Source organism: Cottoperca gobio, chromosome 17 (assembly GCF_900634415.1).
Source record: "Cottoperca gobio chromosome 17, fCotGob3.1, whole genome shotgun sequence".
NCBI classification, from domain to species: Eukaryota; Metazoa; Chordata; class Actinopteri; order Perciformes; family Bovichtidae; genus Cottoperca; species Cottoperca gobio.
The window spans coordinates 7,158,961-7,182,523 of NC_041371.1; the positions used below are offsets into that span (position 1 = coordinate 7,158,961).

General features: G+C 39.4%; 1 protein-coding gene across 1 annotated transcript; it reads left to right on the forward strand.

Moving 5' to 3' along the window:
* Nucleotides 1-8,503: 8,503 nt before the first annotated feature.
* LOC115022357 (macrophage mannose receptor 1-like) lies at nucleotides 8,504-22,709 on the forward strand. The gene is made up of 31 exons (XM_029453330.1): nucleotides 8,504-8,634; nucleotides 9,001-9,360; nucleotides 9,610-9,780; nucleotides 9,962-10,117; nucleotides 11,039-11,149; nucleotides 11,870-12,007; nucleotides 12,115-12,291; nucleotides 12,820-12,974; nucleotides 13,432-13,545; nucleotides 13,748-13,863; nucleotides 13,988-14,136; nucleotides 14,237-14,436; nucleotides 15,159-15,274; nucleotides 15,468-15,540; nucleotides 15,656-15,809; nucleotides 16,665-16,703; nucleotides 17,041-17,204; nucleotides 17,334-17,395; nucleotides 17,619-17,719; nucleotides 17,826-17,968; nucleotides 18,394-18,499; nucleotides 18,795-18,922; nucleotides 19,016-19,060; nucleotides 19,153-19,255; nucleotides 19,486-19,718; nucleotides 19,848-20,013; nucleotides 20,891-21,058; nucleotides 21,208-21,324; nucleotides 21,711-21,866; nucleotides 21,960-21,989; nucleotides 22,097-22,709. The coding sequence occupies exons 1-31, from the start codon at nucleotides 8,562-8,564 to the stop codon at nucleotides 22,342-22,344; spliced, it is 4,272 nt and encodes a 1,423-aa protein (XP_029309190.1). The 5' UTR covers nucleotides 8,504-8,561; the 3' UTR covers nucleotides 22,345-22,709.
* The last annotated feature ends 854 nt before the right edge of the window (nucleotides 22,710-23,563 follow it).

Sequence of the window (23,563 nt, forward strand, 5' to 3'; positions counted from 1 at the left end):
AGTAGTTTCATCGAACACAATATTGTTTCATGACTTGAAAGGATGTAAACCGTTAACGCCGTCGTTATTCCACTGCTATTGATTTGATGGAGCTTCACCTACAGCGTTGTTTAAATATAACTGTAAAAAATATTATTCCCACGTGAAAAATCCATGTGTGTGTGTTTATTGTAATGTCCAACCATCATCTGATAACTAACTACCTGATACGGGGCATTGGGACTGAGAAGCGTCACTCTTCCGTGCCTCCAGTGTTTCCCCTGATCTCCATTTCTGCTCCAGAGCTTGTCACTGTTGCCATCAAGGGAAACATGGAGTTCCCCGACTCCACTCCCCTCCATGTAATACCAGAACATTAGGCATTCCCCCTCAGCAGCGGTGGGCTCCATCACCGCAGTCATCATTGCGCCTCTGGACCCGACAGGGTGACTCCACAACGTGGCACTCAGGTAATAACCTACACAATGAGGGCGGAGTTATGCACATGCTGATTTGCGTGTCTTTGTATACGCAGGTAAGTTTGTGTATAAGTTGTTTTGTATCGCATGGGATCACGCAACGTTATCTACAATGATCCTCTAGTTCTGGCCTGATTTGAAAGATTAGCCAGGTGTGTGTGTGTATCTAAAGGAGTTGCAAACCTTTCTCTGTCCCCAGAGTGTGGTCTGAGGCTGGGCCTGAGGAGTTGGCTGGTTGGGACTCTCCGGTGATCCGGCTCCAGCTGAAGTTTGCGGACGGTTGTGGCAGCAGACCACAGAGGGAGCCCTGGAAGGTGCACTCTCTCTCAGCCGGACAGGAGTCAGTCTCACTGCTGTGCACCATTATGTTATCAATGGCTATGGTGCCTTGCGTACCACCGATCACAGCTTCTATAATAAACTGGAGAACAAAAGTGAAGTCGATGAGAAGTCAAACCAAATTTATGGAAAGTGCCGTGAAGCTAACTCTTTATTAGACATCAATAAGAATAGAAAGAAAACACAAATATTAGTTGTAGGAGGAAATAAATAGTAATAGTAATAATAATAGGAAATACATTTGCACAATTAAATTCTTGGATATCTTCAAACACGTCTTAATAACGGCTCTTTATGATACAGCTCTTCACAGGAAATAAAATGTCTTGCCATTCTAAATAATGCTCTTAAAGCTTCTTTGTTATGATCAGCAGATGAGTATATATAAAAATATATAATAATAATAATCATAATAATAATAATAATAATAATAGTAATAATAATAATAATAATAATAATAATAATAATAATAATAATAATAATACTACTAAAACAAATAAATAATAATAATAATAGTAATAATAATAATAATACAAATAATAGTAATAATAATAATAGTAATAATCATAATAATAATCATAATAATCATAATAATAATAATAATAATAATAATAGTAATAATAATAATCAGAATAATAGTAATAATAATAATAATAATAATAATAATAGTAATAATAATAATATTCATAATAACAATAATAATAATAGTAATAATAATCATAACAATAATAATACCTGTATTGGTTTGGTACTGTTGAAGGTAAGATCTGCAAATCTCCATTTGTTTCCCTGGGTGCCACTTCTCATCCACACAACTGTCTCCGCTTCACCAGAACTCCTTGTAATGAACTTCAATGAACCTGATAATAATTAGAGATGATCTGAATTGTATGAATCTGGGAAGTAGCTTTTATTTCTGTTTATACCTCTGGATTTATTCATATTTAACTGAATTGAGGTGAGGCACGTACCGATGCTGCTGCCAAATATGTGGTACCAGAAGCTCACACATATAACTTGACGTGCAGGTCGAGGGAAGCTGATGAGTCTGGCTGCTGATGAGATGTTCAGGTTGTATTTAGAAGTTATGAGCATGACTGCGGAGCAAGAAAGAACAAACAAGTAAAAATTAATAATGCATTTACTAAATCATCAAGTACTCAGTGTGCATAAAACTCCAACCATATGTATTGGAAAATCAAAATGCGCTTAGACTTTTACGTACAAGCATGTGTACGTCAATGTAGCTGTAATGCTGTATTAGCTGTCATCTCTTAAAAACTGTCAAGTTTGCAGCAAATTTAAAGTAATCCGGTAGCCCGTTCCAGGACATTCACAGAAAGAAAAATAACTGCTCTGGTGAATCTGCTGACGTTTTGTTATCTCCAATGTATTTGCAGAAATGGTGAGCAGGTCCAATTAAACACAAGCAGGCAACCTCCCTGGACCCCTAGGCCTTTAGGGAGCCACGTAAGCTCCAGGTTCACTGCAACTAGACTGCAGAAATGTAACTCTAAGCACCACTTAAGCACATTATAAACTGAAATGATATCAACACTTGCATTTTTATATTACCACAAGCCTTATAAAGCAACCTTAAGTTAAAATAAAGTTTTAAAGCCTCTATTATTTGAATTTATATTATGCTTACAAGGTGCATTTTTCTCAAATATGCTTAATCTAGATGCCACTAAGTAATTGCTAAAAAACAAACAAGTTTACAGCCAGTAGGATACTCACCCTTCCCCTTTGGTTCTTCATTGTGTGCCTTCCTTTTCCACATAAGGCTGGCAGTGTGGTCGTGGTACCATGAACAGGTGTCCTCTTCGAAATCACATGAGAGTTGGTCTGATCCCGCGGGGACATCTCCCTCTGCACAGTTCTCAAATCTGATATCATCCAACATAACGTCAACGGCTTCCATAAATGGAGGTTCGAATGAAAGCAGCAGCTGTAGAAAGAGAAGGACTTTGCTCTACATTCATTCGGAAACTCTATATTCAAAATGATCAAGGAAGAAACAGATTACTATAGCAAGATGAAATAAAAGAATTACAAAGGGGAAAAATTAACCGTGGGCCTCTACCGCACTTTGAGCACACTTCAAGTACAAAGCACCTGGCAGACTTTACCAACGTGGCAGCATCATTTAGCCTTGAACCCTAAAAGTCAACGAGTACATCCAATTTCTGAGTCCCATATATCTAGCAGAGATTACATGATAATATAATTAATCCTATTGATCACCAGAGGAACATATGAAAACAGGAAACAGTGCTGATAAAGATACAATAACATTTAGAGGTACAATAAAGATAATGACATAATAAAAAGAGCTGCACCGAGAATCTAAATGATATTAAAGCTAGAGTGTGTACACAATAAGTAAGTAGTAAAGGTAGACGACTAAAGGTAGCAGGGAAGGCCTAATGTTTTTCTTTGGCTTACTCCTATTTGGCAGATAATCATGCTCAAAGTTTTGTAACTACAGTTCCCATAATGCTTTGAGGATGTAAAGATGAAATGTAATGTTGCCAGTATTTGCTTACATTTTGGCACCATTAAAAGTATGCCCAATCAGCTGTTACAGGAGCAGTTCCCATTTGCAATGTACTCATGGACTCATGAACTTTCACTGGATTACTTTGATGCTGAAGAAAACGTAAACATGTGATTATTCTCAGGAAGGTTCTACAGTCGTAAGAAGCATCTTTCTTTCCTGTGATTTCTAAGCAGATTTATGGACGAAAGGTTTTGATGGTTGTGTCTGTGAACAGCCTAAAAGCACACAGGATATGTCACTCACCTTGTATCCAGCTGGCTGGTTACCGATGAAAGTTGTGGCATTCTCCCAACCGTCTGTCTTACTTTTAGAAATATCCAGCAACTCTTCCTTCGTGGGACCTCTGATCATTGTTAATTTAAGGGATGATGATAGTGATGACTTATTGGAAATGTGGTACCAGAAGCTGAAACACATTGACAGTCAAATCACAAAAACAGGTAGCACATAGTATACGGCAAGAACAATTCAAGTGAAATAAGGTGTATGCATTGTCAGTCAAGGACATATATAGTTGTAAATCACATATCTTCAAAAAAAAAAGAAAGAAAGTTTGTTTTTAGTACCTGATCTGGCATCCCAGAGCTGCCAGGTTGTCAACAGAATACTCCAAATGATCAGGATCAAAACGAACTTCTTCTTTGCCAGCTACATACATGACATGTCCTGTATCCAGCAGACAAACATCCAATAATAAGATTATCTTGTAATCTAATCTAACACTTTTATCGCAGATTTAGAAAGTCACCGTGTCAATTAATTATCAACAAGTAATAACACAAATGAAATATGGCAGTAGTTTAATATTTACCATTGGGACTTCCTGTGCTATGGTCCAGTCCAGGTACTGAGGTGATGTTTGCCATCTGTCGTCTCCAGCGGTTGGAGCTTTCACTGCTGTTTCTCCAGCCACAGGTGTGCTGCTCAAAGTCACATGACCCTTAACAAGGAGAGGGGGGGGGGGGGGGTCAGAGTAAAAATGGAAAAGTATTCACAGATTTTAAGAAAGGTATTCTGGTTCTCAGTGTTGTGATGTTTATTCCGTTTTATTTTACAATTCTTTAAAATGTATTTCCTGGATTCTAAAGCAAAATGGTTAAGTGTCTTGTGTCCCTTGGTGACTTTTAGTCAGTGGTGGACACTGTGATCATTTAGTTACTTTGATGAATCAGATTCAGATTCTTAATATAACAATATTATCAACAAATAATGTATAATGTATTATTATAGGTTAAGATAAAAATGTTGCTAATGCTAACACTAGCTCCTCTTTTACCAGCTTCAACATTAAAGCGATTAACACGTTGATGCATCAAAAACTGTAATTCAATAATCTAATATTAGTCTGAAATGGGCCGTTGTACAGAATTAAAAGAAAGTAAAAGCTCTCAGTACTTCTTCCAGCACTGGAAAAGTTCAATTAGACTTGATTTGAAAAACTCTGTCAGCATACCACAAAACTCCTCGTCTGAGCCATTTTCACAATCCGCCTTAAAATCACAGACGAGTCCAGCAGAAAGACATCCTCCAGATGTGCAATTGAACTCCCCGTCAGGACAAGAGGACACAATGACCAACAATACTGTAAAGAAAAAATAGTTTTTATTACAAAGAGATAACAAGAAAATAATCTGAGGGGGGAAATGCAATGTCAAACACAGTTTATGAGCGACAGCTTCTCCCTCATCTTTACACCCCTTCTTTAACCAGCATGCTCAAACAATAATGTGCACTTCCTAGGGCTGGGCAATATGGAGAACATCAAATATCATGATATTTTTGACCAAATACCTCGATATCGATGTAGCGACGATAGTTATAGGGTTGACTTTTGGTGCTTTCACAAAATATTTACAGAATGAGATTTTCTGATAGATAATCACCAGTAATGTGGATGTAAATGCAAATAACAGAACAGTTTAAAAAGGACATGATTTACCTTTAATGCAAACTTCAACACCAGGAAAAGACAACACTCATGCCAAATTGCGATATTCAAAATCTAAGATGATCTGGTCTCATATCACAATATTGATAAAATATCAATATTATATTGCCCAGAAAAGATTATATTTAGCTATGAAGAAACTTACCTGAAAGCAGAACAAATACTTGCTTCATGTCTGGAGAAACATGACACATGGCAAGAAAATCCAGAGAAAAGAAAAGATCCTCAAAGCCTGATCATTACCCAGCTAACCCTCTGATTAACAGTTTATACAGTTTGTGACTGTATTACTGGAGCGCAACTTTTATTATAACAGTTGAGCTAAGGCTGTGAGTCCTTATCGTTAAACCCTTAAAGCTTAAAGTCCAGAGCATTCTCAGTATACTGCATTACATTTCCACTGCTTGTCTTTATGACCCTCCTTGCACTTCTCACTTCTATTACTTTAGCAAAGCAGAGCTATATTTATAACGACAAACAGTAATGTTGTATACTGGAGATCTTATGAATTTGTCACAAGTGCTTACATTAATATCTCGTTACCCTCACATTATCGTGTGATGATGACAACATTTACTGGATCTTATCTAATTTCCAACTGGGAGATAAAAGATATCTGGAAAATGAGTTTCAGTGAATGAGGTCAACGAGTTTTCTGCAAAACAGAGAGGGAAATGGCAATTCATTTTAACTTGGGTGATCAAGCATTAAACAGCTCTGGGAAGTACTACGGTAAGAACAGGCTCAAACCTTGACACAAAAATACTACAAACTTGAAGGGCGTTTGGACACTGCAGTCCTCTGTCAAGGCCAAACGCCCTATTTAGCAGTGTTAACGGAAAATCGCATCATTTAGATCTGTTCCAAAAAGTAATGGGTTCTTCCTTGGCCCATGTCACAACCTTCCACCAAGTTTCATGAAAATCGGGAGGGTAGTTTTCCCGTCACACTGGAAAACAGACAAACAAACCAGAAACCACCTCCTTGGCGGAGGTAACCAGTATTATCAGTTCAGGTTCAAGACAATGGAAACAGTATACACATTTGGTTAAATGTAAAGCCTCTGGAACACACAACAAGTTTCCACGTCCATCCCATAACCATCCAGCATGTCTTTCCTCTAAAGGGGCTGTAAACTGACTTGTCTCAAAGGTGTCAGGTCACACCTGTACGGTGTGCAGGCAGATGGCCGATAAAACTGATGATTGCATCATCTCAGCAGTCATGTAGAGACAATGTGGATAACTTTTATTTAACGTATTCACAGCTTCCATGCCACAAATACACATTTGGGGAGTATCATAAGTGAGTTTTGTTTTGCTCTTGGGGAGTAGCAGAGCTATGTTCCAGATCTTTTTTCCTTTGTATTGATCAGTTTCTGGTTTGGGTTGAAATGAGGTTACTTGTGGGTCTATTGTGGTTTTAAGTGTCGATCTGATGGAAGCCTCCAATCGTGAGCTTTAAGGTATTCGACAGTAGCGGTGAAAGTGAGTAATGCTATCAGCTGGCGAACACGTCTGTGGCGTCCTGAAGGTGACTGCCAAGCAGTCCACTTTTGATAAAAACTGCACTAGTCCTACTTGCAGGTCCTATAAAAACAATGCAGTCACAAAGGTTCATATTTCAGCACAGTCCTCCGCCCCAAAAAGGAGAATAACCAAAGAGGAAGTGAAAATACAAAATGCTATGATAGATGTTAAGGCATGGTTGGAGAACAAACCTCAACATCTGAATGCTTCTGCCCCAAAACAGGATATTGTGTTGCTACACTCAGGATGCACAATTTTTTCTCCTCATCAGCAACAGTGCAAAATCACTCTGCTCTAATAACCTCACGAGTAATCGTGTGCCTCCTGACAGCGATCTAGAGTCTAGAATATCAGAGAAATAGTGACTTTTAGTCCTGTTTTCATGCAACCGTACACTGTCGAAAAAGAAAAACTCACACGCTTATTGCTCAGGTCAGGGGTGTCAAACTCATTTTAGTTCAGGCGCCACATACAGCACAATTTGATCTCAAGTGGGCCGGACCAGTAACATCGTATAAATAACGACAACTCCAAATTCTTCCCTTCGTTTTAGTGCAAAAAAGTACATTCTGAAAATGTTCAAATATGATCTTTTTACAAAACATTATGAACAACCTGAAATATTGTGCCTCAGTGTCTCATTTACACGCGTGTATTACAACTTACAGATCACAGTGTGTCTTCAAAGGCACAAAACATTTTGTCACAGGTATCTGGAACAGTATTTTACTTTATGATCAAAACAACTCGTTTTTACACTTTGCAAAGTCGTCCCGCGGGCCGGATTGGACCCTCTGGTGGGCCGGTTTTGGCTCACGGGCCGCATGTTTGACACCCCTAGCTTAGGTGTTTTGATGTTGATGTTTACATACTCATCTTATTTTCTTTCGTTATTTATTATTATTTTGATAGCGCAGATACAATGGCTGCACACTTGTTTTTCTTCATCGTCATCGTGATGTCAGACTACAATACTGGACTTAGGGATTTTGTTTTGTGTTTGCATTTTGTGTTCAGTTCAATTTTTAATTTGTGCAATAAAAGAATATCGGAGCTAATGTCATACTTTCATACTAAGTATCCAGACAGTATGCATCAGTAATCTATAAAGATTAAAATAAATCCACATAGTTGTGCCTTCACTGAACACAGAACTATACGTAGCACTTCCTGCTCTACGCCTGCAAACCTATCATCTCTTTAAATGTTTACTCTCTTTCTTTATTGTTTCAAGGTATCCATGTCATCCCCATTTTACATAACAAATGCAATGAAAAGTCAGCTCATGCTAGTGAGAGAGTTGGCAGAGATCAGGTATGTGCATCAAAGTCTGCGAGGGTGGATGCTGCACTGGACCGTGATGAGTCATGTTAAGCATAAATCTCCTACGCATCATTTTCTACCAGGACAGGAAGTGAGTGGGGCCACTTTTTTGCCATTTCTGGAGTTTGACATCCGTGCAAGCAAGACAGTGTGTGTGTGTGTGTGTGCGTTTGTGTGTTTTTTGTGTATGTTGCCCCTACTTCCCTCCCAACCCCCCCCCTTTTTTACCAGTAGCAAAATGTTGAAATGTGCCAATCTGAAACATGACACTTCTCAATGAGAAGAAGGAAAAAAACTAAGTGTCAGTGGTATTAAGATTCCCTCCTTTTCATGTTCATGCTCATAAGTCTTCTGCTTGCAATGCGTGGACAATGTCTGCTGCTCTGAGACTTATCTGAAGAATGGTGACCCTGAGGATAACTCTAGCAGCCTTTGTGCTTTTCATCCAAACATCTGAATGTTCTATTAGAAATGGTACAGTATGCACTCGTCCTTCCTCATGCGACATATTCTGTATGTTCGGGCTTTTTAATGTCTGTGAGCTGTCAATATGTCATTTATAGATCAGCGATCTTCATACGTTTGTTTTACTGAATATTTGTTGCATTGAAGTGATTTACTAAAGGATGGTAGTCAATACTACTGCTTATACATTTTTTTGATTTTTAAATGCTTCAATCAGGGTTTGAAGAATGCTCTGAGTGCATCTCTACTAGTCATAGTTAAACAGATCCAATTTGGTAAAAATAAATAAAGTTCTTGCACTGACTGTGAAAGAACCAAGTAAATGCATGAGCACAAACATAATTAAAAGTTGTTTTCTTTTACATTTCTCTGCAGATTCGCCATTCACACTCAGTAACACGGCTTCTGGTTTCTGTTTGGTGAAAAAAACAACCCGCTGCCTTGATGTGCGCTGGACGACCGGGAATCGTCTTTTTGTTGTCTCAACCAAAAAGTGCCTGGGAGCTCAGGGCAAAAGCATGGGGAGTGAAGTGAGCCTCTATGATTGTGACGACAATAGTGACCTACAAAAGTGGGAATGCAGGAATGAAACACTGCTTGCCCTCCAAGGCGATCCTCCGCTCTACATTGAAATCAAACCGGATCAATCAATTGCTCTCTCCAAATCTGTCGGGCCGAATAATCACATCACAGTCGTAGGGACATCCAGCGGTGCTTGTTCGAGAACATACAGAGGTGAAGTATAAACACTGAGTAGACTGACGAACACAATGTAAATATGCATGATTGTGTCAGCTGACGTGTGATGAAGTAGAATGATGCATCATGTTCCTCCTCACTAGTTGGGTTGTGCGTGTTTGAAGTAAATCAGTAGTGAAGAGAAGATAAAACAAATAAATTATTAAAAATTATGCAGAATAATTCATTTGCGACAGTTCAGTTTTAGATGATTTAATTTGAATTACCTCTTTTTTCCCCTTTTAGAACTGTTTACCATTGAAGGCAATGCATTTGGTAGGATCTGCAAGTTTCCCTTCCTGTACAAAGACCGGTGGTTTGGAGACTGCACTATGTACGACTCCTCAACAAAGCGTCCATGGTGTGCGGTTGAAACAAAATATGAACACCAACTGTTTGGATACTGTCCTACTACTTGTGAGTACTGCATTTCATTTATTAGTGCACAACATTACAAGCGCCTCAGGCAGATTCATTTTCAGCGCACACATTAGATTACAAGTTGTCGTCCACGACTTTAGTCAGAGCTCACTCTGACGTTACAGTGATTGTTTGTTTGAAAGCATTTAGTTTTCCATTTTTCTGTATTGATGCACAGCCACAGATCACTGGATGAAGAACCTTGCAACAGGAGCGTATTACCAGCTCAACACACAGTCGGTTCTGACTTGGGCCCAGGCTGAAGCCAGCTGCAAACAGCAGGGGTCCTCCCTGCTCAGTATCACCGATCCTAACGAGCAGGCTTTTGTCTCAGGTAAGATGCCACCTGGTGGATATTAGCTGGTACTGAAACGGGTACATACTGACCCAACATAGAGGAGTGAGTTTATAGATATTATATGAGAAAAATGGTGTGTTATTAAATCAAAAGGCCCTTACATTTTCATCATGTTGTTATATGTTTTGGAAGAAAAGCACGTGTTGAAGATGCATCTTTTTTTCATTAATTAAGATAATTATAAAACATTGGAAACAAATCTTTAAAAAGTTTAAGAAAGTTAAGATTTGTTTGATGATTTAACTATTAAAATGTTTTATATGACATTTTGATATTAGCCTATTTGCATTTGAAACAACTGAAGTTATATTATTAGGTTGGATTATAGACAAGGGTTGTAGCTCTGTTTTAGTAGAACATAGGAAATGATTGATGAAATGACGACCAGTTAATGTAACAGATACCAGTTATTCAGGAAAATAAGCTCCAGAACTTTATGCTCCACATATTGTCGTAACAGCGAGTCCAAGGATCATTGTGACGTTTTATCAGCACAGAGGAGAAATTGAGCAATACATTTCTTTCAGGAGTGATATGAAGCCTCTGCACTTTGGTTGCAAATCTGAAGGTCTCGTTGGAAGTGAAGAGTCCTCACAGTCACGCTCAATTTATTTAGCATAACTTTATCATTATCAGATACACCTTTACATGCATTGGTTGTTTTAGCCAGATACTCATTAGGAACATTATTAATATTGTGAGATTTCCTTTGTGTTGTTTTTTTTATGCATTTGCTTTATTTCTTTGTGTTGAATTTTGCCTTTTGCTGACTTGTCTTTAAGCATGAAAAAAAGAGGAACAATGTGGAAAAAGAGGAACAATTTCTTTACTCAGTCCTTTTCCTTTTGTTCTCCCTCTCAACCACACAAACACACATAAACACACATAAACACACAGCACTGTTGGGATCAGGGAAACATAAACTGTGGATCGGGTTGGTGCTGGACCAAGAACATGGCTGGCAATGGTCTGATTTGAAGCCCTTCCGTTATCTGAGATGGAGTACGGGTAAGTCTTCATTCCAGTTTAAAATGCTCTGCTGGAGTTCCCTCAAGCAATAACCCCATAACACTAGAGCTATACAGAAGATTACTGACAAGTTACAGAAAAGATATTGAGCAAATCCCAGGTGTGAGTTTGTGTGCTGTAACTTCACCCTGTAAGTTACAACTAGTTTGTTCTTTTAAAACCTGGAAAGTATCCCCTGACTCTGCAGTTTCAACTCAAGCTCTTTGAAGCTCCCTCTCATGGCAAGTATTTAGAGAAAAACCTCCAATAACCGTACAGAACGGCCTCAGTTAGCAACTAGCTTGTGATCACAGTAGAGCATTTAGCAGCTAAAGGAATGCTACTTTTTGCTCAGGTGTTGGCCATATTAACTATAACGTGATGATGTGTCAGAGTTGGAGTTTACAGCCTGTTGCAGACGCCCTCAAGTGACAAAACATCAGCTAATGCAGGTTTACATTTCTTTTTAAATAAAGCAACCCCACATAAAAACAACATTTCCATTCGTCCATTAAATTCTCCTTTTAATTCAGTGTTATATCTTGTGATTTTAGATACAAGCAAACCAGGCAGACTAGTTAAGTGGTAGTATAAATGCAGCTTGTATTCAAAACTACAAATTGTTATACAACTGTTATAACTGATGTGAAAACTGTCAAGGACGGGATGTATGTTGACCTCCACTAGTAAATCTCAAGTTGTATCTCCTCTTGTTTTTAGGACATCCACTTCCTAATCCAGGACACAACTGTGCATTTCTTGACTCTGCCGGGCAGCACTCTTGGCAAAGTTCATCCTGCGTCAAGAAACTGGGCTACGTATGCTACAAATCTGGAGTGCCGCCAACTGTTCCACAAAGTACATTAACATATTCTACCCTCCTCTGGCTACTGTGTTGTTTCTCTATGTCACACGTTCACTGTATGATATCAGTCCCCTTTACCTTTTCTTCTTTTCATCATCAGTTGAACAAGGATTTTGTTCGACCCCTTGGATTCCCTACAATGGACACTGCTTCCACCTTCACCGTACTGCTCTAACATGGTCTGACGCTCAGAGAGAGTGCCGCAAAGAAAACGGGGAGTTAGTGAACATTCGCAACGTGGAGGACCAAAGCTTTGTCATCTCGCAACTCGGATACGGTACGTGAGGAGAATAGACGTGGCGACAGTCAGACCTTGCAGACTGATTCAACAACGTAATCTTTTTTTTGTATTCAATATGAAAACCCAAAGAACTCAACAACATGCGCACACTCGGACAACTGTAAACATGCAAGTCTAAGGAATACATGAGTTATTTATCAATGAGGTTACTAACTCTTCCAAGACTTTTTATAATTATGTTCAAATCATCCCGAATATGAATCTCATAATCACATATTAATTCATTAATTACTTAATTTCTATGTTTGCTGATTGTTTAGGGGCCTGCAGAAGACGAAGAGTAAATATTTAGAGAAGACGAATAGAGAAATACAATATCTCTCCTTAATAGCTTAAGTGGAAATTACCTGCTGACAGATTTAATGATGTCTCCCATTGTCCATGTTTACTAAGGTCACCAATAACTCCATTATCTCAGTGTGTCCAGCAGGTTAACGGGGGGATGGGGGGAAATGTTTGCCACTGGTTGTCATGAGGTACATTCTTCACTGTCCATGTCTGCAGCATCCACTGACGAGCTTTGGATCGGACTGAACGACATAAGGACAGAGGGGCTGTTTGACTGGAGCGACCACTCTATTGTCACCTTCACCAGCTGGCAGTTTGGGAAACCTGCTGCCGCCACTGATGCAGACGACTGCGTTCTCATCAGTGGAGAGGTAAGGAGCACCATGTGGAAATGATTGTGCACACACATTTTAACCTTCTTGTATACATTCCACACGTGTATATTGTGACGCATCATTTCTTTAGAGAAGAATTCATTCATATTCATTTGTGCAACAAAGCACAGATTTGGAGCTTTTCTCAGAATCATTGATTCTTTTTTATTGTTGGTAGGTACGAACTTAAATTAAAAGTGGTTGCAACTACTCATGAATACTGACAGATATTTATCACGGTTTGTTATTAAATAGCAAATAAAACACATTGGATAGCAGGACAATACTACATATTAAATCACAGTCAATGTAACAAGAACAAATCTGTTGTCTGCGCAGAAGTTTTCTTTAGTTCTCAATTCTTTTTTTCAGTGTTATGAATATGAGCATATCCATCCAGTACATTCAATCTACAAATATGCAAATGTTTTCAGTTCAGTTCTTTTTCTTGCAGAATGGGAACTGGGTCGATCGCTGGTGTGATGAGAAACATGGCTTTATCTGTATGAAGCAGAGCGCCACTGAAAGCACCGGAGATGAAGTAGATGTGGATATTGGCTGCAAAGCTGTGAGTACATGGCCTGTGGGCCAATCAAAGTGCGTGATTCAAACGCAGACATTAACTTTGAAAAGTGCAGTCGTAGGTCATCTTAGCATCTCTCTCATGTAGACCCAACCACTGCAGATACATGTGTTTTGTGAACAAAATGGAAATGTAGCATTTTAAAATCACAACTCTTCAGTTCTAATCTGTGTTCGGTGTCCTACAGGGCTGGAGAAGACATGGCTCCTACTGCTACTTTGTAGGAACGGAGACAAAGACGTTCGATGAAGCCAAAGATGACTGCAAGAGCTCGGACTCGTACTTAGCTGATGTTGCAAATGGGTAAGAACCCTTCATGTTTTTATTAGCCGTGATATAACTGTGTGTGAACGTACTGTACAGTATATTTCACATAATTCGATGAAAGAAAGAAAAATAATCTATGTACATGTGCAAATATCTCCAGAGTGGACAATGCCTTCCTTGTCAGCTTGGTGGGGATGAGAGCAGAGAAATACTTCTGGCTCGGCCTCTCAAACCAGAAAGACATTGATCTATTTGTGTGGACCAACACAGACTCTGTGAGGTTTACTCACTGGAACGCTGAAATGCCAGGTACGGAGAAAGATGCAATTTCATCTTTAAAAAAAAATGAAGGCATAAACAGCAGCTCCACGATTTACATTTAAATATGTATCCCCGTCAACGACTCAAGGTCACCAACAGGGCTGCGTCGCCATTACAACTGGGATTTTGGCCGGACTGTGGGATGTGCTGCCCTGCAGCCAACGGGAGAAATACATCTGCAAACATCTGGCAGAGGGGGCCGTTTTAACCCCTGCACCGCCGACTCAAACTCCTCCACAGTGTGAGGAGGGTTGGAGTCGAATTGGAACAAGAAACTTCTGCGCTAAGGTGAATAATGCAAACACCAACTTTGGATTCTTTTTAATACCAGATCAATGGGGAATGGTGTACATACATAAACATACTTTAAACTACTACTACTGTATATACGCTCTTATTTCTACTAGGGATGCTGCAATCAGATACTCAGTACAGGTCCGATATTCGCCAAAATTGGATATCGGAGGAAATAAAGAAGAATAAGATCAAATCCTTTCCTTTAAACTATGTGTCAATAGATGGTTGAGTTATATCCATGTTTTTTACACTGAAATTATAATTCCCTTGTTATTCTAAAAACTCATATTTAATGTTTTGCACAAAGTTTCACTTGTAATTTCAATTTCAATGATGCTGACCAAACAATCATTTCTACATATTTTGTGCTGTGATGGAAAAATGGGTTTTGACACCTCTTAACGTCACGACACACAGACCCAGTTAGTGGCTAGCTGGTGAACATAGAGGAGCGTTTATCAGCTAATGAGCCAGATATTTACCTCAGGAGTCGGAAGAGACCAAAAGCAGAGCTAAAAGAGAGTGAATGTTGGACATACATTCGCACAGGACAGGAACCCGCCTCCAAATGTTAATGTTAAAGTTTGCCATATGAACTATGAACTGATAATATGTCAGTGTTGGGATTGCATCTTGTTTCTGCTGACCCCAAGTGGCCAGACTTTTTTTTATATGCGGTCTACTTTAATCGGGCTTTCACTCTTGTGTTCAAGTTTTTCACAGGACCTCGTGATGATGAGAAGACCTGGTTTGAGTCCCAGGATTACTGCAGGGCCATTGGAGGAGACCTGCTCAGCATCCACACCAGTAATGAGCTACATATGGGACGGTATGAACTGCTTTAAACTATTTTAATTCAAAGTTGCAGCAGCAGACACCTGTAAAAACATATAATTCTCGCAGCAGTGAAGATGGCACCAATAATATAAAGTATAGCCTATTATTAGATCCCTCCAGAGGGCGGCAGCACGCTAAATCAAGGTTGGATAGAAGAATCTTTTATATGATTCTATGATCTGCAGACATGGAAGAGCCTGGATTGGACTTCGCATTCCTGACACGACCACTGGTTTTACATGGAGTGATGGATCCCCGGTGAGTTAACCGTGTTCTACTTTTTTACAACTAATCTGATCGCCCAAATCTTTTAATCCACCATCTTTATATCCTATCAATCCTAACAGTTTTTATTGTTTCTTTTTGTTCACAGGTAAACTTCCTACACTGGCAGGAAGGAGAGCCAAACAATCATAATGATGACGAATCTTGTACCGAGTTCAGAATGTATAACTCGAATGACGCCGGGTCGTGGAACGATGTCAACTGCGAGAGTTACAATGACTGGCTGTGTCAGATCCGCGCAGGTACAGTTGAAAAGATGTGTATCTTTCGTCACTCTTGAAGAGAAAACACTGACTTGTGCATGACATATCTTTATCACAAACACATCTGGGGTTAACAGTTGGTGTGACAAATTACTAGAAGGATTTATCTTCTTTTCTATCTTTCTGTTAAGTTTCTATCGTTACAATAGAAGACAATAAGAAACCTGCAAACGGTAGAGGAAGCAAATTAACAAATGAATTAGTTCATGACAATTAAAAAGCACCACAGCACCTTCTGCATGCATTTGAAAGCACAATGAACGGAGACCAAACTAACCCCATATACTGTGCAACACAAGGCCTGAGGCTCTATTTATACATAGTATCTCAATTTAAGGAGAAAGAGAGTAATCGGACAAGTTAACATAAACTCCCAGTCAAGTCTACAGCATATGTCTATATTGACAATCTATCGCCTATATTTAAGATCATTGTCCCGCCGTCTTAATGTTTGAGGAACTATGTATGTAAAGAACTACAAATCCCACATTGTCCATCTAATACAGATCCGCACTTTACCCTTTGGTATATTTTTCTATAATGTACACCTGTACAAAACCTACAAAGCAAATACTTTTTACATGAAAAACGTAAGGTCTCTACAGTATGACTTGTATATTTATCAATGCAAACTCTTTTTGCTCCTTTTGGAAAGTAATTAGCTAGATACTGTTATCCGTAAGAACTCACAGCACGCGTGGTCAAACCTACGCCTACGCTACTGCCCTGCCTTATCCCAAGATAATGCGACAAGTAAAGACTCAAAGCGGAGTACAGAGTGGGAAGAATGGGAGACGCGTTGCATGAAATTGACACTATTTTGTGGCCCTACAGGAATTACTCCAAAACTACCTCCCAATAATACTGCGGCAGGTAAGTTGACATTGTACAACCACACACACACACACACACACACACACACACACACCCAGGGGGAGAAAACCTGAATTGAACAAATTGAAATGCATTAAAGGGTCCTAAAATTTTTTTTAAGACTAAATCATAAATCTCATACAAGTGTGACAGCTTTGAAATTTCACTTTTCCATTAGGCAGGTCATTTACAAACAATACAGGACACTTGGCATTAGTCATATTACCGTGTGTAGCTAGTACCAACAACCATTTACTTTGATGTTGTGTAACCTCTTACTATAAGAGAAACAAATGTACAAATAAAATGGACAATATTCTTTGTAAAACCTTTGCAGACTATAACACCACGTCAGACGGGTGGCTTGTGTGGAGAGGGAATCAGTATTTTATTAACTCACACTCAATGGCCAAGGACGATGCTCGTCACTACTGTCAGCAGAGGCACGGCGACTTGGTATCTGTCAGCAGCAAAGAAGAAAATGCCTTCTTATGGAAAAAGGTAGGTTTTTTGTGTGTGTGTGTGTTTTATAAACAACACATTTAAATTGCACCCATATGGGCAGTTTTATAACTAGAACAGTTCTGAGAGCTTAGTTGCATTTCTGAGTGTGTGTGTGTGTGTTCACAGATTTCCAGAAGCTATGGGTCCTATTATATAGGTCTGTCAGTAGATCTCGATGGGTCATTTTGGTGAGTAGGAATGAATACCTTAACATGTAATACAGTGAACTCTTTGGGCCCATTGCTGATAACATAATGTGCATTTAATTTAGCATCACATACACTATGTCCACCTCACACATGTATATATTAACACTAATAATTATCCCATTTTCTTTTTATTTAAGTTAATGTTTATAAGTATTCTGTATATTGTTAATTCCACATTATAATTCACTGTCTATGCTTCAAGGTGGATGGATGGTTCTCCGGTGGCATTACAAAGATGGGACGTAGATCAACCAAATACTCAAGTCTATGATGAGAACTGTGTTACTATGACTTATTTTATGGGTGAGTAATTGCAAACGGAATAATGACAAATAAAACAAAGTATTTGCCCTGGATAAGATTAGATTCAGTACAAATGTTACTCATCGTATCTCTGCTGTATTTACAGGCTTCTGGCGTACTTGTAATTGTGGCCAAGAGCACCAGTCCATTTGTAAACGAAGAATCTCCGCACCTGTCAACAGCACTGTCGCCCCCACAGTTCCTCCTAAAGGTGGATGTCCACTCAAGTGGACCAAATTCGACACAAAGGTCAGAAATCACTGTTTAGTGTCGCATCTACTTATGTATTCATTTACATGGTTTCAACATGTGTTTTGTATCTGTATGGGCTATCGCTTAGAGAAATGGACTGCATTTGTATGACACTTTGAATCAAGGTGTACTGCAGACAGCAGTGGTACTACCTGTAGCAAATAATCCAGAAGTTATCCGGTTCTTTAATCGCTGTGAGCAGGGTTTGAACCTGCGTGGGGAAACCCCATTGGATTTCAAGATATCACAGCTTTTGATGCAATGCTCGAGTTGCACTGAAAGCTTATGAGCAACACTGGTAGCACACAAAGAAGCGCACACATGTTTTTAAGATCAGATCATATGGCATCAAAGCTTAATGAAATAAGACTAGTGTTTAGTTGTGTGTGAAAAAAAATCACAATTCAATTTCTCATCTATAGTGTTACAGTATCATCAATAACCGGGAGGCCACCTGGGAAGAAGCAAGGAGACAGTGCATTACCATGGGAGGCAATATAGTCTCAATTCCCACAAGGCGTGTGCAAGGTTTGTTCTACTTTCTTTCCTAATATTTTTTGTATCTTAATCATACATAATCGTGTGTACGATGCAAAAAGAGAGTGGGGGAAGTTCATTCTTGACTTCTTGAAAAGTATTTTTGGAAAGAATTCATGACAAATCTTAATCTCAAAACATGTTAACTCAAGGTCCACTTTCTAGCATTACTAACTGGTTTAAATCTGATTTAATCATAAACTTGCAAAAAAAATGATCAAAGTATCGTAATTCAAAAAAAGATTTTAAAAAATGACTTAATCTTTTTACCTTTTGGGATTTTCAGCATTTTTGACGACTAAATTGATTGAAAAAACAACGAGAGATTTGTGGATTGGTTTGAATAGTTTTAGACAAGATGGATTTTACTGGAGTGATGGCAAAGCAAGGCAATACACCAACTGGGGCATATCTGTAAGTACACAGAGTCTACCAGCTTATTGTTGACTTACTGTCTAGTAAAAATACAAATGTTTGAAATGTAATTCCTCTTGTTCTGCTCTTCAGAAACATCGACGTCGTCCGGGGACCTTTTATACAAGATGGAATGAGGTAAAAAAAAAAAAACAGTCAGCATTAGTTTTAAACTTTGATATCACACTGAACACATTCCCAGACTCATCATTCCCAATGTCCTTCTCCAGGAAAACTGTGTGGTGCTGTCCAGCAGTCTTTCCGTTGGTACCGGTAAATGGCTTGTTAGGTCCTGCAATGAAACCAATGGATTTATCTGTATTCGAGATCTCGGTGAGTTTATACTTTTTCTCTTTAGAGACTTAAAAGTGAATCCTGCAATATCTTGTTTAAGTATGTATGTCTTACATTAAGCAACTGGTGTACAGCACTATTCTGTACAAGCTCATTGCGCATTCAACGTAGTAAAATTAACATGCTTTGGAAAATTGTTAGCTGTAAAATTAACCTACAGGTCCCTGTGACAATAAAATATATTAAAACTATTATCTTCTTCTCAACAGACCCACATATCCAGCCTCAACTTGAGCCAGCAGTCTCTGAAATCTATGTAATGCTGGGAAATGACAGCATCCGGCTTGTAAATAAAAATCTGACCTGGGAAAATGCCAAGAAGCAATGTGAAGGTGAAAAAGCCAACCTGGCTAGTCTGCGAAATGAGTGGTTGCAGGCCCACATCGAGCTGCTGGCTATGAATTTCAAAGCTCCTATTTGGATCGGACTGAACAAACAGAAGGTACAGGGCTGCAAACAACTGAACATGACTCTACTGTAGCAAAACAACTCCTGCGGGCTAGTTTCCAAAAAGCCATTTACAATGTGCATGGTGATTTAAAATGGTGATTCGATCCATTCTTTCTTTCAGACATTCGGTTATTTTAGGTATGTTGATGGCTGGCACCTGAACTTTGCCGGCTGGGCTGAAGGTGAACCGAGCAGGGACAGACCTTGTGTGTACCTGGATGTGGATGGAACATGGAAGACTGCTCTCTGCAATCAGACCATGAACAGCGTTTGTATGAAGTCTACAGGTACGATCATTAGCAGGCAATGAAAATAATTACAATCCATCAAGCATACTGACTGTCCACTAGGGGTGTAGCGATACAGCGATATAGATCGATTCAATGATCAATGATCTAATGCCATCGATGCCAAGTGAAAGAAATAGATCATCATCTTTAGGATATGCCTTTATTATGTAACGAGTCGGTGCGCAGGTTGTGTTTAACACTAGCGACACACACAGGCGCAGAGAGACAGACAGACAGAGAAAAGATGGAGAGCGTGTTTGTGAATATTATTTTATTTAACTGCCACCACCACCTGCAAATGATCTCCGGTAGCGTGGCGAGCGACGGGGAGTGTGCATGCTGCCGGTCGGTCAAGGGATGGAGAGAGAGGAGCTTATGAGTAGAAAGTCAGCAGTAACGTAGCCGTGCAGTGTGTGTACGGTTTATTTATCGATAAAAAATAAAACTCCTCAAGACCACCTGCTGATAGAAGTGAAGGGGCTTGAGCCCTGAGGCTAGCAGCAGCAGCGCCTCAAGTTTAAATTAGGCTGACTTTTAAAGTAGACCAGTTATTCCACAGGTGACAATCTGCTCCTCTGGGTTTTTGCAGCAGACACTTTGCAGTTCTGTTTCATGGAACGCCCACACTCCCATTAGTGTGAGACGTGGTCGTTACTTTATACACACCTTGTTTGTGATTTCAACACTTTACCTTTGAAGAAATCCACGAGCACTGACTTTGTGAAAAAAGGTCAATTCCCTCAGATACAATACTATAACCTTAATCCAGGATCTGGATCAGAGCTAGTTATTACAATGACAGCATATAAAGCTTTTAAGTTCACTAATAAGTAGTATGATTTCATTCCCTCGTCACTGTCTTTGTCGCTCACAGATTTGGCACCGACAGAGTCAACCTACTTCCCAGGGTTTTGCCCTGAACAGACGGTTGAGGAGTACAACCATAATAGTTACAGCTGGCTGCCATATAAAGGCCATTGTTATCTGTTTATAACAGATGAAATTGAATGGGCAGATGCAGCTAGCAACTGCGTCAGGCATGGTAAGAAACACTACAATTGGACAATTTTAGATATAGTGTAGATCAAGTGTCTGTTGTATAGTTAACTGATGTCAGTAAAAATGAATAATCAGCAAGTTGCAATAAGTGTTTAGTAATTGTTCACAACCAGGCTGTTTTTTGTTGTGAAGGAGGAATCCTGGCTAGCGTTGAAGATAATGCTGAGCAAGAATTCATTAAAAACAATCTGGAAAGATTTCAAGATGGCAACAGCGCTTTCTGGATCGGCCTGTATAAAACTCATAAAGGTATGATTACACTCTTTGTCCCTATACTTAAAAGGTGCCTCGTGCCGTGTCTGTTGGCTCGCAGTCTTCTACTTCGCTACCTTTGAGGGTGCGTATCTTGATGCAGCCACCTGTCGTTCAGGAGAATAATGTGAAACCATTAGCAGGAATACTGTATGTATCACGTCAGCCACATGCGCATGCACGTGCACATTGGTACAATCAATTAGCTCAAATTCACGATATTAAAAGTGTGTTTTCTTTTTTGTTCTTTTGTTTTCTTTTAATATGCACGTTGATAGGGCCACCACAGCACACACACACACACACACACACATTACAGATGAATAATGATATCATAATGTCAAATAGTAATAGTAATACAATACGTTTCTGTTTGGCTCTAGGGACATGGATGTGGTTGGACAAAACAGTCCTTAGTTTCACTAACTGGGCTGAAGAGGAGCCTGAGAACGACTTTGCAGAGATAGAAACCTCAGAGGGGTTTTGGAGGACAGGTCGCAGATGGCACGACAGAGGATACATCTGTAAAACCGCCAAAGGTAAGATCATCACCACCATGGAGTTTATACATGTATGGTGTTTTCCTCATTTCATCATCCTTAAAAGCATTTCCCCTTATTTTCCCCAAACAGTGATGTTCATAGATTCAGGATCAAAATCTGGTAAGTTACACCGTATGTAATTAAATCAAAATTAAATCAAAATAAAGTTACATTTAGTTTGAGAATTGTTTTGACTGATCAACATCTACTTGCTGAATTTTGTGCAGAACCTCATGGAGGTCAGGATCCTCGCAGTCGTGTCCACACGACTTTGATAGTCATGCTGATCGTTACTGCCATTTCTACGCTGATGGTCATCGCATTCTTCCTCTACAAGAAGTCTCCACTTCCCTTACCCACCTTTGACAATCCACTCTACTTCGACAGAGAACGATCCCAACCCGATGTGGTCGATACCAATAAACTGATAGAGAATGCAGAAGTAGAAAACCCTGAGCCCATTATAACTCTGTGATTTATAAAGTAGCAGAATCTAGTGCGACATGCTGTATCCCAGTCTCATGTTTGATGCTTCATTTGTGGCTATATTCGGTATATATTCAGTTATTTAACAATATGTCACTAAGTGTGAGTTTCAATAGAGTTGGTGATGTCGGACCTCATGGAACAGAACAGTTTAGGCTCGAGGATGTCTCACTGGGAATGATTGGTATTTGATTTTGTCTTTTTATCTATGATTGAATGTATATAATTGTTACATGTTATGTTTATGCTCACTAGATGCTGTTCATTGCTTGTACTCTTGAAATGTGTAAAAAATCCTGTCACTGTTAAATAAACTTTGAACTTGGTACTAAACAATAAATGGCAATTTATTGAGTTATGTCTTCTAAAATAAAATAACACCAGGAATTAAATCACTTCCCGTCATCCTCCCCAGAACCAGAACCAACTCCCCACCAACCGTCTTCAAACCACGTGTACTATCCATTGATGAAGACTTTATTTTGGTAAACTGTTGAGACGCTTTATTCAATGACAGCAGAATCCAACACTTGTTTTACTCACCAACACCTGATGGCTAAAGAACGAAGGAGGATGCAGGCAGTGGCAGTGGCAGTGTGGCAGTGGCAGTGGCAGGCAGTGGCAGTGGCAGTGGCAGGCAGTGGCAGTGGCAGTGTGGCAGTGGCAGTGGCAGTGGCAGGCAGTGGCAGTGGCAGTGGCAGTGGCAGTGGCAGGTTGCTGGTTCAAGTCACCGACCCAACCTAAAGAAAAAAATGGAGTATGACTGCTACTTGGAGAGGTCCCAGTTCACCTCCTGCCCTGCCGTGGTGCCCTTGAGCAAGGCACCAGACAGTTAGTTGATATAACGGTAAGATGACACGTGCACATTATTCACTTGGTGCAAAGTGCATTGTGTGGAAATGTTTTAGCAAAATTATGCTGGCAGAAGCAACTTGTTCAACTGTCATCAGCCAACTTTTTATACGTTTTATTATTCAACAGTGACCTCAGATTCACAGAAGCCACTTCCTCTTTTTGTGGACGGGCACTACATTCATCATCAATTCACACCAATTACAGTCAACTCCAATGACAAACACTAACAGTACGGTGTTTCCTGTGGAACGAGAAGTTTGCTGTGAGTGTGTTGCTGTATTAAATACATTTTCCATGACCATTAAAATGTATACTAAAAATACAAAAATAATGCAGACATTGTTTTAAATATA

Bases quoted from the DNA above. Each gene is read 5' to 3' on its own strand.
- LOC115022357 (XM_029453330.1), top strand. From the start codon at position 8,562: ATGGTGACCCTGAGGATAACTCTAGCAGCCTTTGTGCTTTTCATCCAA. The intron at 12,292-12,819 runs GTACGTGAGGAG...CCATGTCTGCAG, and splicing joins CATCTCGCAACTCGGATACG to CATCCACTGACGAGCTTTGG. The intron at 19,719-19,847 runs GTACAGGGCTGC...TCTTTCTTTCAG, and splicing joins TCGGACTGAACAAACAGAAG to ACATTCGGTTATTTTAGGTA.